We start from the raw sequence: 16,613 nt of genomic DNA on the forward strand, positions 1-16,613 counted from the left end.
GCCTTGAAGCTTTGGTTGGAAACCTCATGGAAGAAGGAGGGGGTAGGCTGGGTGTTCTGCTAGGAACGGCTAAATTATCCTATGGGTCACCAGTTGATTTATTTGCTAATTGACTGGCCCAGGCTTGGGCTTTGGATCTAAAGAAATCATTTCATCCTTTATTAAATACTGCAGGAATCTCACTCTTTGTTCTGCAGGGCTCTACACAATGTACCAGTGAAACTTGAATTTACACCACAATAGGTGTACCACTAATGACCTTCCAAATGCCACTAATACCATACATGTCCCGCTTCTCAGTTGGATCCGAACCTGTCAGTGAATTCTGAGCCCATCGACCTCCCTCTGACAAAAGAGCAGACCCTCATGCCCATGCCCGCCCCCAGCCTCCCCCATCTTTCCATGGTTTCACTTCTCAATCAGTTACTCTTTGGAGACCCCAATTCCTTTACACCTACTCTTTTTGTTTAGTGGACAATATACTTTATTCGGAAATGTTCCCTCCTGTAATTACAAATCCTGTTAGTCATCCTCTTCCTCTCCGCAGGGGGATTGTGGGCTTTCATTAATTAATGTGGTTAAACCGCTTTGAGGTGCCTGGTTGAAAGGTGCTATGTAAGTGCAAATTATTATTATTATGGCTGTTGCCATCCCATGGCGGCAAAGCCTACAGCCCCAAGCATCTAGAGACCCGAACAAAGGCCTCTTCATCTTCACCTTCCCTGTTAGGTCTGAGATGGCTGGCTCAATGGTAAGGAGGGGGGGTGCAAATCTGTTACCATCTCAACAGCAATCAACTAATTAATCCCCATTATGTTGGCTTCCGTTTCCTTCTTCCAAGCAGCCCGGTCCTGTTTCATTTCACAAATCACGCCCCCATCAGCTCTAGACAAAGGTCATAGTGTCCCTATGGCCTCTGTTGGTCTAAAGGAAAAAAAAAAAAAAAAAAAAGAGAGGGAGAGAAAGAATGTTTGAAAAACCGTTGCTGTCATGAAATGCACTAACTTCTCACTAGCAGTCTAAATAAACCTCTCCTTCCCACGGCAGCCCTCTTACACACATACCTGTCTATTACCCAGGGAGCCAATGGCTTTGCAAACCTGAGACACCCAGAAACTCAGCACAGGTGTGGGTTAAGGCCCCACAGCCCTGGCTTGACTGCTGATAGCTACAGACAAAAGGGGAGCCTTTCTGGGCTGGGTGGGAAGAGGTCACCCAGAGAAGCGGGAGCCCCTCTTCAGCTTCCTCTACCACCCCCCCAGGTTTCCCCTGAGAAAGCCAGCTGCCATCTGTAGCCAGGAAGCCCTCACAAAGACCAGGGGTGGGGGGCATGATTTAGATGTTTTGTGCCACACCTAGCGCACCCCAGCCCTTAGCAAACGCTCGGGGCTTCCACTACGATGGGAGCCATTGAAAGCAGCCCTGTGGGGGGACTTGGCCTCTCGAGGGGATTCTGCTGACCAAAATGCTCCTTACAAGGTTGTGCCTCAGACCCTTTGTTAGCGTGGACGTGGGTGAGCCCAGGGGGTCATGTCTTCATCTGCCTCCATTTATCCTCCCTATTGAAGGGCTCCTTCAGGACATTGGTCAGTCTCTGTGGGAAGTGATTTGGAGAGCAACAAAAGAACTTGGGCCCTTTGGGGGGGCCTTCAGAATTCAGTAAACATCTGGACACGGAAGGCCAGGTTCTCAAGCAGTCTAGCTGGGGAGATGTCAAAAGAGAGAAAAGGCTGTGTGTGCAATGCAAGCTTTTAGTCCTCTGGCAACATTTGTGGTCGAAAAACACAGACGCCCCAGTAGGTAGATAGGAAGATTTTTCAGAAGCTCCTCTATTTGTCGGTTTTTGTGAGCGCAGTGCACTATTTGTCAGTTCTCATGGCATGTGTGAGGAAACTGAAGTTTCTCATGGCTACGGAGTAGCATGTGACGGATCTTCTGATTCTGTACGGACTGTGAATAACCCAAGGTTGCATAAGCCTGTCCTGGGAATTGTTGTTAAGCGTTTCTGTCATCCTTGAGATTTGTAAACCACTTTCTAGTCAAGGTGATTTGTTGGCTTCTCATCATGAGCACATTTTAATTGACAAAAAAATGAAGTACCGAGGCTAAGTGATTTACACTTCATCACACGATAAACTTCAGGATCTGAACTCTTGACTCTCAATGTTCCCTTTATTGTTGAATCAATCCATTTAGAACACATTAGTCAGCATGATTCAACATTAGTCACATGGCACTAATCAGCATTCCACAGCGCGCCCAAATCTATCCTCAAACAGCAAAAGAAACTGGCTTCTGTCAAGAGACAATGGAATGCCATTTTCGTCGGTATTCAGGAGCTGACATCCAGTTCAGGTACCATGTCCTCTCAGGAACCTTCCTCAGTCATCCTAGATGGAATGAGTCTATTTCCTCTATCCTTTCAAATCCCATTGTTTGAACCTTGATAATAGGTGTGGCAGTTTGCTTTTGATTGCATATTTTGTTTTTGAGCTAACTAGATTGTGAGCTACTAAAAACAAGGGACCTTTTTTTTTTTTCAGCCTATCTCGTCAGAGCACCATGGTTTACAAAGGATAGATGCTTGAGAAATACCTGCTTAACTGAACTCACTGAAATGGAGCTTAAGTCATATTCCAGAAAGAACTCCAAGTCCTTTTGGAAGAGGTCTTCAAAGAAAATCAACAACCTGAATTGATTTAACTTCTTTTGATATTATTACCTGGGCATTTTCACAAATGCAAACTGTTAATTGTTAAAGATAGCCAAATGGCTTCCCGGTTCTAAAAGAGGAGCGTGGATCTAGTCTAACTACAGTCCAGGCCTTGGAATAAAGTTGTTCTCTTTTCCAAGTGACATTTTATTCCATGGCTTTTGTTTGTTTGTTTTTTGCTTTTTTTTGTTTTTTTAAGTGGAGACAGGAGAAAACGTTTTGGGAAAAAAATGTGTTTAGTCTCTGACTCTGGAACCAAATTTATACCCTGCCTTGTGCTATAAGCACTAGTAGCCCTTGTTCAAGTATCTTTCTTGAATAGGGCACAATAGCAAAACACGTACTAAGTTTCTGCTTGACAGAGATTCTGTCTTGGGAGGGGGAACAAGATTTCTGGGTGCTGATCTTTGGTGGCATTACTGACTGTGATACTCTACTCCTCTGCTCTAGACTCTACCAAAGAAGGTCCTGATAGCATTTTAAATATATAATATTTTTTCTTTTTTTTAAGAACAGGAAAGAGTTTTATTTGAGCCAAACTGAGTACTAGGCTGGAACCCCACTTTCCAGATAACTCTGAGAAACTGCAATATTTATGCTGCATTTCAACATTATGCAACAAGTCCCGCCCTAGGGTCTGTACTGTTGTACCCTGGGGCCTAATCTCTGCAACTGGGCTCTTCTGAAAGAAATGTGTCACTAAATATTCATCTCCTCTTCTCTCTCGTGATAATAGAACTCCCCAAATTTAGGTGGGCACATGGCCACCGAGATTAACAGCTACATTTTCCAGTCTTTCTTTCCATATATCGGTAGATTGGCAGAAATAATGTGTGTAACTTCTGGTTAATATCCTTAAAGGAAGGGGGTTGACCTTTCCTCCCATCAAATCTCTACCCCACACAACTCCTGCTACCTGGATGCAGGACATGATACTGAGCTATTTTGGACCATGACAACGAGGACAACATCCTAGGTATGATGGAGCAGCAAGCTAAGAGCCGGGGCCCCTGGACCAACATGTGGGGCCAAGCTGCCATACCAGCTCTGGATTGCATTCCTCCACAGTGCTATGAGAGAAAGCAGTCAACCTCTACCTTGTACACCACTGTTAATCTCGGTTGTGGTTCCACCCAGCCAAATTTATAACCCAGCTATACTTAGGAAATTTCTCGAGGGATCACTGTATCAATTTGACTGTTCCATCTTAGCTTAGAATTTAGGGATCCAAGATTCAGGATGGGCCTAGGGTATCCCAACAGAGGCTCATGAAGCCTGAGAGATAAGTTGTCACAGGGGCTGCCATGATGGGAGACAAGGGGGCCCAAATTCATTTCTGATTTTATAAAAATCTTAGGAGCCCCGGCTGAGTATTGGGAGCGGCTACAAACCCAATTCTGAGGCACTTCACCTTTCTGGAACTCAGTTCCCTCATCTGAAAATGAAGGTGATGAATGGAACGAAAAGATCCCTTTCTGGGAGGTGTATATCGTTAACTTTAGGAGGAGTAGAATAATTTCTGTCAGTTAATCATGTAAGTATATGCATAAATCACATGCACTGTGCAGAAGACCCCTCTAGAAGCTATGGAAACTTACACCCCAATGGCGGAGATAAAAGAGGCAGCCATAAAGAAACACAGGAAGATTGCCCATGGAAACATGACGGTGAATTTATAATTATAGGAATTGGTCCACTATATCCAGAAGAAGTATAAATTGGTAAACCTCTTTGGAGAACAATTTGAAAATATATAGTAAAGATAAAAATGTGCATCCCCTGACTAGCCGTTCTACTTTTTGATATATACCTAGAGAAACCCTCACACCTGCATACCAAGAAACATGGGCAACAAGATTCATTAAGTTAACAAGTAATCAAAATTTTTGTCAGTGGGGGAATGGATAACATGTGGTACATTCATACAATGGACATGGATACCTCAGTTAAAATGAAAGAACATGATCTATGTGTATCAACACAGATATGTTGCAAAAACATAATGCTAAGTGAAAAAAAGCAAGCTGTAGAATGATGTGTATAATAAACCGTTTATGAAAATTTAGGATGCACTCAAAACAAATCTGATGTTTGGATTCACATATATGTAGAAAAGTTTTTCAGAATGGGGAGAAGGATATACGTCAAACCCTGGAGAGCTTTTGCTTCTGTGGAGGAGTGTAGGGGAGAGAAGGAATGGACTTGGGATAGGAACAAAGGAGTTTTGAATTTTGTAAGGTTTTATCCCTGTAATTAAAAAAAAAAAATCTGAAATTAGGAGTTTGGGATTAACATATACACACTGCTATATATAAAATAGATAAACAACAAGGACCTACTGTATAGTATAGGGAACTATGCTCAATATCTTATAATAACCTATAATGGAAAAGAATCTGAAAAAGAATATATATGAATAACTGAATCACTTTGCTGTACACCTGAAACTAACACTGTAAATCAACTATACTTTGATTAAAAAAAAATCTGAAAAGAAAAAGACAAAATATTAACATTTGTTAATTCTGGATGTTAGAGTCATGGGTTTGCTTTATTATTTTCTGTAATGTTCAGTATTTAAAATATGTTTTCCACATTGAAAACAAAATCTCTCTTTGAGGCTAACAGTGAGAGGAAAAGAAAGGACCAAAGAAAGGGTCAGTGTGGGACGATGTCATGGAGGGAGGGGATGTGAAGTGAATGTTGAAAGAGAAGGAGAGACTCTGCAGATGGGAGCCCTGCCTCTCTGCCCTGGGAAGCACCTCGTGGAGGGGCAGGCAGAAGCAGCTCAGGACAATACGACAGGCCTGCTCTGCCCTCTCCTCTGTGACCTGTGCGAGCGAGTTCACTCTGCTCCACTGAATCCCAGGGCTCTCTGCCAGGCTCCCCAATCCATGCCAGGCTGTGCCAGGTGTGTGGGTGATATTTACCAAGCAGACACCTCCATACCTGGATGGAAACAGACTGAGATTCTTCTGGGTCACTTTGAGTCCACTGGGCAGAAACATTTAGATGGGTTACTGATTCTAACTGAAATCTGATGAAATCAGATCGTGGTATTTGGGGAAAAAGAATTTTTCAATGAATCATCCAGTTGGCTCAGTGACTAAGAAAATGGGGTGGAAGAATGTAACTCAACTTTGTGACAAAGGAACAAACAGAGGAGATTAATGCCTTTCCAACATGCTTCGAAAGCTGGTCAAATAACCACTCTTGATTTTACAAGAAAGATGAGGCACATAGCTTTCCAGCTCTTAAAAAATTCATTGTTTCTTTGTTTTCTGGTTTATTCCGAGTCCCTATACTGGGTTAGAGTACAGGGACTGGTTGGAAAAACAGAAAACTAGCTTTGTTTCTAGACTTCTCTGGACCTATCTCAGGGTGCTCTGGGCTCCCCTGAGCTTCCCCAGCCCCATCCCAAGGTTTATGCTGCTCATTCAAACCTAAACTAATAAGAGTAGCACCAGAATCCAGATTCAACCTGTCTTACCTGATCTTTAGTTTTTTTTAAACAATATAAAAGCACATAATTCTGTCCTGTTGCGAAACTAAGCCGTTGTCCTCTATCCTGTTCAAAACAACTTGGTTGGGCTTCCCTGGTGGCGCAGTGGTTGAGAATCTGCCTGCCAGTGCAGGGGACACAGGTTTGAGCCCTGGTCTGGGAAGATCCCACATGCCGTGGAGCAACTAGGCCCGTGAGCCACAACTACTGAGCCTGCGCGTCTGGAGCCTGTGCTCCGCAACGGGAGAGGCCGCGACAGTGAGAGGCCCGCGCACTGCGATGAAAAGTGGCCCCCGCTCGCCACAACTAGAGAAAGCCCGCGCACAGAAACGAAGACCCAACACAGCCCAAACTAAATAACTAAATTAAAAACAACAAAAAACAACTTGGTTTTCGTTTTTCAAACGCTTCCTAGATTCCTAAGGAAAAGGAGAGTGTAGGGCAAGGGAAAAGTGCACGAGGAGGAGGCCCCCTGAGCTCACCTCTGCCTTTTCCCTGGCCAACCCCTCCTAGAGCATCTCCTTCTTCGCCAAGTCAGCAGGCCTTTATTGCCTGGAGCCCCATGAAAGCCAGGATGGCTCCGGGAGACCCAGGTCCTGGGTTTTCCCTTCGCTTCCTGTAGCATCAGCAACAGCCTGGCTGCTTTCAAGTACAGAATCTTTATTCCTGGCCTTGACAAAGAGGTCCAGGGACCCCAGCTGTGTTCTGGGTGGCACAACGTTTGGGGCTTGCTGGGGAAGCAAAGGACATGACCAGAACAGATGTGGGTCAAGCTGGAGTTCACTGTAAACGCCCCCTTCCCTTCTGCAGCCATGTGGTTCTGTGGACCCACTCCATGCAAGCCAATTCCCAAAGCCAAGTCCTGCTTTTCCCTCTCCACTAGGTCCTGGCACCCCTTAGCCTCTCTCTGGGCTGGTCAAGCCTCTAAGCTTTCCCACTCAGTGAACAGCGGAATTTCATGGTGAACTCTGGGAACAAAAGGAAAAATGGATTAAAGGGATCTTCCCCGACCCCCTCCACCATTCCCACTTCAGTTGCACAAAGTAGCTGAACCCTCTGCTGGGACCTGGCCCCTCTCAGAGTCTGAACCATCAGGAAGTTGGGGGCTGTGAGATCCCTCTCCTTTGGGGCCCAAGTGTTTCCAGGGTCTGGGGCTCAACCAGAAGAGGCCAGGATCCCGGACCAGTGTGAGGACAGACAAAGAAGATGCAAACAGCACGGTATTACCATGGTAATAGCCTGAGCCAGGCGGCCTCCTGAAGATGCTGGAGGGTGGGTTTTCTTTCTTTTCCTTTTCTTTTTTTTTTCTTGCAAAAGGAGAATAGTTCCGCTTTCTATTTTACTACAACAATAGCATGGACCGGCTCCTTCAAGTGTTTAAAAAGCAGCCTGAGAAATCTCTATACCAAGCCCCTCAGTCTCTCCAGCCTGCCGTTTTATTGTCCCTCCCATCCCAGTGAACAAAGGGGCGGGAAGGCTGTAAGGCCCCCAGTTGTCGGCTGTTCTCAGCATCCTAATCCTTGAGAACCGGGGAGGGGAATGGCCTGTGGAGCCGGTAAATCGAATGTTGCCCTCACCTTTTATTCCCTCCCTCTGCTCCCGCACTCAGGAGCTCTTCAGGTAGTATAAAACCTCCTGGTTCCCATATCTCTTCCCTCTTGCGTCTCCCTTGTAAAGCAATTATACTCCAATAAAGATGTTAAAAAAAAAAAAAACCTCCTGGTTAGCAGGCTGGTAGGAATCTTGGGTCTTGCTAAGGGGATGAAAGGCACCCAGCGATCATTCCCACGCTCACTAACAGCCCTGCTCCCCACCCAAAAAACCAGGGTAGCCCGTTTGGATTCTTCTTTCCTGCCACTTCAGGCTAGCTCCATTCCAAAGACGGAATGCTGAGCCACAGCGGCTGGGTTAGCAGTTTCCTGTTTAGTTGGTACCACAGGAGCTGCCCTCCCTCTTCCAGCCCTTCCCCTCTCTGTCGCTATGCCCCTCAGACATGGCTTGCATACCCCTTCCCGGAGCTGTAGGTACCAACCTCCATGCCACCTCAGGACTATTGTGTCAGAGCAACCCCTCACACAAGAAAAGCTTCTTGGCCTTGATGTCTGGTACCTTTCCAAGGTTATCAGCCAGGGATCAAAGGTTTCTTTGCTTTAAACCTGGGGAATGGTGCAGGTGTTTTTTAGCTCAGTCATCTGGTAAGACTGGGGGCAAAAATAAGCTTTTATGTTCTGGTTTGTGGAGATCTCAAGGGTAGAACTCTACTGAGCTAAGTGAATGATAAGTACACCATCTCCTTGGAGAATCAGATAAAGGTGAAGTGGGAAGGCCTTTAGAGATCACCCAGGCCGATGACTGCAATCCAAGTAAGAAAAACATTTTGCACTGCAACCTCTGTACATAAATTCATCAAGCATGTACACACACATACAATCACACAAGAAATATTTCATGAAATAGAATATGTGTATGTTATTTTCCATTCTCTATTTCTTTTTTTTTTTAATGCTGGTTATGATTCCTTAATTTTGTTTCACGACCCACCAATGGGTTGCAAAACAGTTTGCAAAGCACTGAATCAAGGTCAACATTGTCTTTTTCAAGCCGACACAACTAGGATGCTAGAGATTTTCTCAGGAACCTACCAGAGCTGGAATGGAAATCCAAGGTGGTCTCTCTAATACAGGAGGGATCCCCATTTTTCTGAGGATCAGAGCTCCTTTTTGTTTCCCCAAAGTCTTGGGAGCACATAGCCGGAGGGGAGGGAATGCCCAGAGCTTTGCATTAAGTGGCATTGCTGACAGGGGCAGAGAGTTCTGCCACCTCCAAAAACCTCAGAGAGGAAGGTGTAGTTTCAAAAGCAAATAGGTGAGGCTCTGAAATCTCCCAGACATTTTTATTTACTGGTTGGGATTCTTGCATCATCAGACACTTTCCTGAATGTTTCTCTTTCCTGGACACCCAGCTCCAGGTCAGCCTCCTTTAGTAATCCACTTTCTCCCATTTTCCAACGATGTCTAATAGTCTTTCTTTGTAGTTTTTCAATTCATTGTAGTTCCAGTTTCTAAATACTTTCCCTAAACAATTTCCTCCTTCCTGTCAAAATCATGATCTTAGCAATGAGAGTCAGAGAGGCAATTCTATGTATCTTGTTCCCACCAATATTATCCAAAAGTTATCCAAATAAGACCATGCTTTCAAATGTTATCTACCAAAATGCCGAGTGATCAAGATACAGGCACCATATCAAGGCCCTCCTACAAGCCATCTGGGCAGAACTGGCCCTTTTCCTTGTGAAATTATCTTGTAATCTTCCATAGAACTTCTTGAAATCTTCATCTAAAATTGCTATTTACTAGACTTCTAATCTTTTAAGGAACGCTCTAAAAATGGAGAGCCAAAGGGCACACTGTGCACTGGGTAAACACCAGTCCAGCTTTCTGATTGCTTATTACTTATACACCCTTAGAGAGTCTGTAACAAAGGGGCCTGCTGTTTGCTTTGCTTAATCTGGTCTTAAAATCTCTGCTTCTTTGTCAGAAAACAATATTTGCAATTGTAAAAAAAATATTTACCAAGGAACTTAGATAGCATAAGTCAAAGGCTAAGAGTCAAAGGTCAGTAGTTCTTACTCCAAATTTCCCTGGACCCGAGTCCCTGCTGTGGAGCTCAGCTGCACCAAACAAACACGCTGCTTTCTGGGTCCATTAAGAAGTGGATGTTTTAGAAGGAGAGGAAAAGGAAGGCTGCAGCCTGTTCCTCAGTCAGAAGCATGAACCGTCTAGCCTGCCCCACAAAAGCCCTGCTAGATCTTTACAATGCAATGTGTCTCCATGGGGATATTGTAAGGACTTACCCTGTTTCACAGACTTGGGAAAAATACTCAGCTTACAAAATCCTAAAGGGCAGATATTCCTCCCATGGACAAAAATGACAATACGCTCCTCTGTGGTTCCGGCTAGATGGGCACCTACGCATCTCCTAGGGTAGGGCCTCCTGCCTGACAGCGGGGGACAGACGTGTATCCTGAGCGCTTCTGTGGGGACCCTTCTTAATCTACAAAGCTGTCTGGGACATCTGACCCTGTGCACTAAGTTCAATGGGGTTTGAATTTACCCCCTCCTGTTCACTGTTTTCTGCAGACCTGCCATTGGATGCCTTTCCTAACCACCCGAGGACCCAGCATCTGAGAATGATGCCCCTCAATCCACTTTTCCCCCTGTTTGTTGAATTAGTTCTAGGTTGTGGCCTTGGGGGCCTCTACCACGAACCGGAACTCAGGCCCGTGTCACAAAGTGCAGGTCTGCAAGGCCTGGTCCCCAGTCGGGACTTGAGCACAGTGGGAGGAAATGGAGTAACCAGAAGGGGGCCAAGGAAGTAGCGCTCATGAAGCCATGACGTTCTTCCACCCGCTAAGTGAGAAGGCTCTGAGGCAGGGCTGGGCCCTCCACGCTGGTGTCAGAGACCTACCTCCTGGTCCCTCAACCCATGGAATCTGTGAAGAGGACTGGGGTGGTGGCAGCTCCTAGCCTACTCGATTTGTCCCTCATTCTTGGGTTGTCTGTTAGGAGACTCTATAGTTCTCCGTAACCTCTGTCAAATTCTTGCCACAATGGCCAGTCTCTCTTATCTTATCAGGATAAACATCACTGGTCAATTCATCTTGGCCTTTGATTCCGTCCCGAAGGAGCTTCTATCAGGAGCACAGCAGTAATTATCACCTGCAATGGGCAGCACTGAGCGTAATCAGCCTAAAGAAATGGCTTAATCCGAGAATCTCACCTTGAAGAACCAGGCCTTCCTTCTCGATGGTGTAGACGAATGTGGTGAAGGTCGCCAGAGGGGACTTGGCAATGAGAATCTGCACAGAAAGCATATTTGCTCAGGATTAGTCAAAGGAAATAGAGATGAGCCTCTATTCATTCCCATTCCCACTTAGAAACAAAGTGGGAACATGTGACTATAAACTGTGAGGTTTGTTTATTGTGAAATGATTTCAGAAACAAATGGGTATTATTCCTTCAGTCAACTGATCACCTTGGAAGGCTGTACATCAATTCTAACTATTCTACCACTGAATGCCATATTCTTGAACCAGTTCTAGACATAAGTTTCATTATGATATCGCATGCCTAAATAGCCACCTTTCTGCCCAAAGATAAATTTAGCCTGACTGTCTAATTTCATTCATAACTTTAGCTATTTTACTAAAAGAATAAAATAAAAGATAAAGATTTAACATCACTGCAAATATTCAAAATAACTTGGTAAAGGCAGAGCCATGACAGGTTGCTTTGTTGGCCCCAAATCTTCACCAAGTCTGTATTCACACCCTTAGCCATGTGACTACATTCCCTTTTACATGAGGCGTAGAGTATTTCCCATGGCCCTGCACTGTGGGTTTGGCCACAGGACTTGCTTTGAATAACAGATTGTGCCAATTCTTAGCCTAGGCCTCAAGAAGCCTCACATAACTCCACTTGTTCTTTTATGCTTCTGCTACTGCCAGAGAGAAATATGTTCAAGATAATCTGTTATCTCATAAGGAGAATGAGAGACACCTGACCCAGAGCTGGCCCGCCAGGCCCAGTCTAAACAGCCAACCCCCAGGAGACCCACATACACATTGGTTAAATGCTTATGACTGTATGCATGACTCTGTGATTTTGATGATGTTGTCACAAAGTATTATTGTGGTGAGAGTTTACTGCTATATCAGCCAACATAAAATATCAAAAATATTTTGAGCAATGGCATTCTCCTAAGAACACCCACCTAAAGAACACCCACTATATCAGCCAACATAAAATATCAAAAATATTTTGAGCAATGGCATTCTCCTACGAACACCCACTTTAAAGGGGATGGTCATTTGGTTGTTAAAAAAATTACTATCATTAACACCCATTATCACACTTCATATGATTCCACAGAACCTCTAAGAACTGGCAGATTACTGTATTATAACATTTCTCCTGAAGGAAGATGAATATCCACTTTCCGTTTTACAAATTAACATCATAAAAAAATAGTGATAGGTGGGCACAGAGCCACTTAGGTAATCAGGGAGGCAAGGGAGAAGGAAGAAATAATTTCAAATAACCAAAAGGCTCACATGTACTATCTCAATCTATCTCAATTCAACAAACATTTACTGACTGTCAACTATGAGAAATGGTTGAAAAGAATGGTAGAAAGACCACACGTTGAAGTCATGGAGTTTGAATCTATGTTCTCCCACTAATCAACTCAGTGCCCGTGGCAGCGCTTGTGATCTCCCCCAGTCGCCACCCTTTTCTGGTTAGTTAACCACTCGCCAGGTTTCAACATTTTTCTGCCTCTTTTGCAACTAGATGTGGCTATGTGGCTAAGTTTTGACTAACAGAATGTGAGTACAGTGACAGTTAGAACTTCTGGATTATAAGAAAATTATGGGCTCTTCACTTTCCCTTTCCCTCTTCCCAAGGGTAGGAACCAGCTTCAGCCACATCCTGGGGGATGATGAAGCAATATGGGAGAAGGAAGCTGGGTGACCTGATGAATCAGCAAAGCATACCACCTGGGGTCACCTGTCCAGCTCAGTACAGAGCCACTTGTCTGAACCACCGTATTTCGGATGTCTGTTACTATGGTGTAGCCTGAATTCTACCCAGTACTGAGGCTCTGGACAACCTCACCTTTTTGAGTCTCAGTTTCCTTATAGGTAAAATGGGGATAACAATCTCACCTAAATGAGATTATTTTGAGGATTAAATTAAGTATATAAAATGCTTGTGTCAAACTAAGAAACTTAGTTTGAACGTTTCCAACCAACTCACCACATGTTTCCCAAGTACCACTTAACTTTTACTCACCAAAAACCAATATACTTTGCTTTTACTAGAAGAATTCAACTCAAGGTGAATCTCAACTTTTATAACTGCTCTAAAGTTACCTAAGTAAACTTGCTCATCATTCTCAGAACCAATGAGTAGATGGTATAGGTGGGCATTTACATCTTCACATCAAAAACATCTCACCTGAAAATTAAGGTGAAACTTTTCTCAGAGATAGTTTAGGGATGGTTCAATGTGAGTTTATGGACGCCCCTTGGTAGGGGAATGGCATGGTGGAAGAGAGGACAGTGTTTCTCAAGCTTTAATGTTGGTTTGAATCACCTGCAGGTCCTGTTGACATGCAGATTCTGATTCAGTAGGTTTTGAGCGTGGCTTGAGAGTCTGTCTTTCTAGCAAGATCCTAGGAGATGCTGATGCTGTGGTCCATAGACCACATTTTGAATAGCCAGGTTCAGGAAATTAGCCTGACTCTAGAGTCAAAGATGGAGAAGAAAGAGACAGGAATCCTGGAGTTAGTTAGGAAGCTACTGTAATAATTCAGGCACGAGATGACAAGAACCTAAACCACAGGTGTGTCAGGAAGAATGGGAAAAAAGGAAATGGAGAATAGAAATATAAATCCTTTCGCTCAAAGAGCAATAGAAATAAACATATCCCAAGCCTCAGATCTTTACTGCCTGCATGAAAAAATTGGACATGAAACCAAAAGGGTATAAATAAATAGTATTCAATAAAGCATCATACTATAGTTTTGAAAATTTATTTTATAGACCACAGAATCTGAGACTCAGACAAAAGCATGTGATATTCCAATGCAACCACTAAATGACATCTGGGCCTAAGCCTTTCAGCTCAGTGGTGCTACCTCCATCATCTGACAGCTTCCTCCCCCAGGGAGCTCATGCCCACTCTGTGAACATGCCCAGAGCCCCAGCCAGGAGGACCTCACACGAAGGGACCTCACACCTGGAAGTACCTCCCTTCCAGGAAGTCAAGGGGTTTGGACAGGTCATTGATTAATGCCCTGTCCCTCCCAAGCAGGGTTTAAAATGGGTTATCCAAAGGATGATTGCATGCAGTTAGAAAGAGGAAGTGATCAGTTACGTCAGATGAATCCCACTTCCTTTTTTGGCAAAGAACTTCCAGATTGATAGATCAGAGGGCTACCACCGGCATGAACTACTTGATTTTCAGCAAAAAATGTAACAAATTCTCAGTAGCCTCCTAGATAAAGTAAAAACAAGTTGGGCTGGATGCTAACACCATTAAGTGGATTTGAAAGCGACCAAAAGATCAATAGCAATCTGGTGAGGGGTAACAACCTCTAGTAGGATGTACTTGATCCTATCCTTAGTCCTATCATATTAAACATTTTTACTGACCTGAATCAGGACACTGATGTATTCAACTGTTATATTCAATCTATACAACACATCTGGGATCCAGCAGGGAAGAGAACTGGCAAAAATTGCTACCTTAATAGAGCTTACATTCTAAAGGAGGCAAAAGATAATATACGAAATGAATAAGTAGTGAAATATATGGCATATTAGATGATTATATGTGCTATGGAGGAAAAATAACAGAGAAAGAGTATAGGAAGTGTACTGGATCAAAAGAGGGGTCAATTTAAAATAGGGTAGTAAGAGAAGACCTCATTGAAAACGTGACATTTGGACTTGTGACTAAACCAATTGATGGGATGCTGAATATGGTAACAGAAGACAAAAAACTTTAGGAGAAGAGTTACTATATTAGATTAGACAATCATTATATGAAAACAAATCTGAATTTGGTTACAGTGTTGGGACAAATCCTACAAATCTTTTAGGACACAATTTTATTGAAATACATGTAAGGCCTTGGCCTTAAGAATAGAGGACCAACTATTGGTTACAGAATGGGGAAGATGAGATTTAACATTCAGAAAATGAATTAGGTGTTGGTTTACTACAGTTCAATACCAGTTGGCTGTGAGATGTGGTTTGAAAAAATCTAGTGTGATCCCAGGTTATATCAATGGAGACATAGTATCTAGAACAAGGTTCTGCTCTTCTCATTCAGCAAACCATGCTGGGTGCAATGTGTTTGGATTGGAGCCCAAATTCCCACAGGGAAGTGACAAACAAGAGGACAACTAGGGGAGAACCATCAAGGTGGTTAGACTCCCAGAGCAACCCATGACCACAAACACTTCAATGCAAACATGCTGGTAAGAGGCCTGGGGTGAAGATGCATATTGCTTTTTTTTTTTTGGCGGTACGCAGGCCTCTCACCGTTGTGGCCTCTCCCGTTGCAGAGCACAGGCTCCAGACGCGCAGGCTCAGCGGCCATGGCTCACGGGCCCAGCCGCTCCGCGGCATGTGGGATCTTCCCGGACCGGGGCACGAACCCGTGTCCCCTGCATCGGCAGGCGGACTCTCAACCACTGTGCCACCAGGGAAGCCCCGCATATTGCTTTTAATATGAGTTTTCTGACCTGGAGATTCTATAGTGTAACATAGTATAGAGGGGAAGTGTAAATTAGCTTTTTAGCCCAAGAGATTTCAGAAAAAAAAAGTGATGCTTGCCACCTATCTTTGGGAATACATATTGACCCTTCCCTTTTTTAGACTTGAATGAGTACCCCATGCCCTTGTGCCTTTCAAACAGTAAATTACCCTCTTATGAAGCAAACAACCCTCCTTAGCAGATACCTTAGGCTATTCTGTTTTAGATGCTGTCAACCTATAAAGCTGGGGTGTTCTAATCACTGCCTGACTTGTGCTGCTGTCAGATGTCCTTCTGTCTTCTTCAATACATAAGCCCTGCAGGGAGGGCCTGGCTGCTTAATAAAATCCCGGAGCCTTAGTGAAAAATTTTTTATCATACTCAGCCATGTGTGCAGTGTGTGTAGCTAGCTTTGGAACCCCCTGAGGGTTCACGGAAATATGTAGTTGGGTAAGAATGAGTACAGACCCATGCGGCTCCGAAAACCCTGGCACTCCACAAGGCAGGCGTGTGGTATTGTGAGCCATAATCGCACTTCCTGCAAATAGCCAGACTGTTTTTTCTTGAATGTTTCCTTCATATCAGACAAGCTCGACTGTAGCTACATCCTATTGGATACACTTTCTCCTCTCTTCACCTATCCTTGCAAGGAACGTGTTCATCAATATTTTTAAATTATTCGAGGAACATTTAAGGTATACCTAATAGGTACTAAGTGTTGGGCCCCAAATCCCACTACTGTCTGCAAGTAATTTCCATTATTTGTACCATCCACCCATCTACGCATGTACCTGTTCAACCCATAAACATTTACTGGGCAATCTCCCTTGTGCTAGGCACTGTTCTAGGTGCAGGGGACATAGCAGGGGGCAAGACAGATGCGGTCCTTGCTCTCATGGAGCTGACGTTCTGGTGGCAGAAGATAATACAAGGAAGCCTTTAGGCCTTTGGGCTTTTCTTCACTTTGACCTTCGACTGTGAGCCCTTCATTCTTGGGCACTCATTCAGTCCATCCATCCATCAGCAAACATTTACTGAGTACCTACTATGGGTCAAGAGGATTCAATTTGCACTG

The 16,613-nt window shown here is 44.0% G+C and overlaps 1 protein-coding gene across 1 annotated transcript in view; it reads right to left on the minus strand.

Moving 5' to 3' along the window:
- Positions 1-478: 478 nt before the first annotated feature.
- Positions 479-16,613, minus strand: part of RAD51B (RAD51 paralog B) — a 609,003-nt gene continuing 592,868 nt past the window's right edge. The window contains exons 10-11 of the mRNA XM_060004352.1: positions 10,995-11,073; positions 479-924 (exon numbers count right to left, since the gene is read on the minus strand). Coding sequence (XP_059860335.1) covers positions 908-924; positions 10,995-11,073 — 96 coding nt within the window. The 3' untranslated portion in view covers positions 479-907. The remainder of the gene's footprint in view (positions 925-10,994; positions 11,074-16,613) is intronic.

The sequence above is a fragment of the Delphinus delphis genome, chromosome 2 (assembly GCF_949987515.2).
Source record: "Delphinus delphis chromosome 2, mDelDel1.2, whole genome shotgun sequence".
NCBI lineage: Eukaryota > Metazoa > Chordata > Mammalia > Artiodactyla > Delphinidae > Delphinus > Delphinus delphis.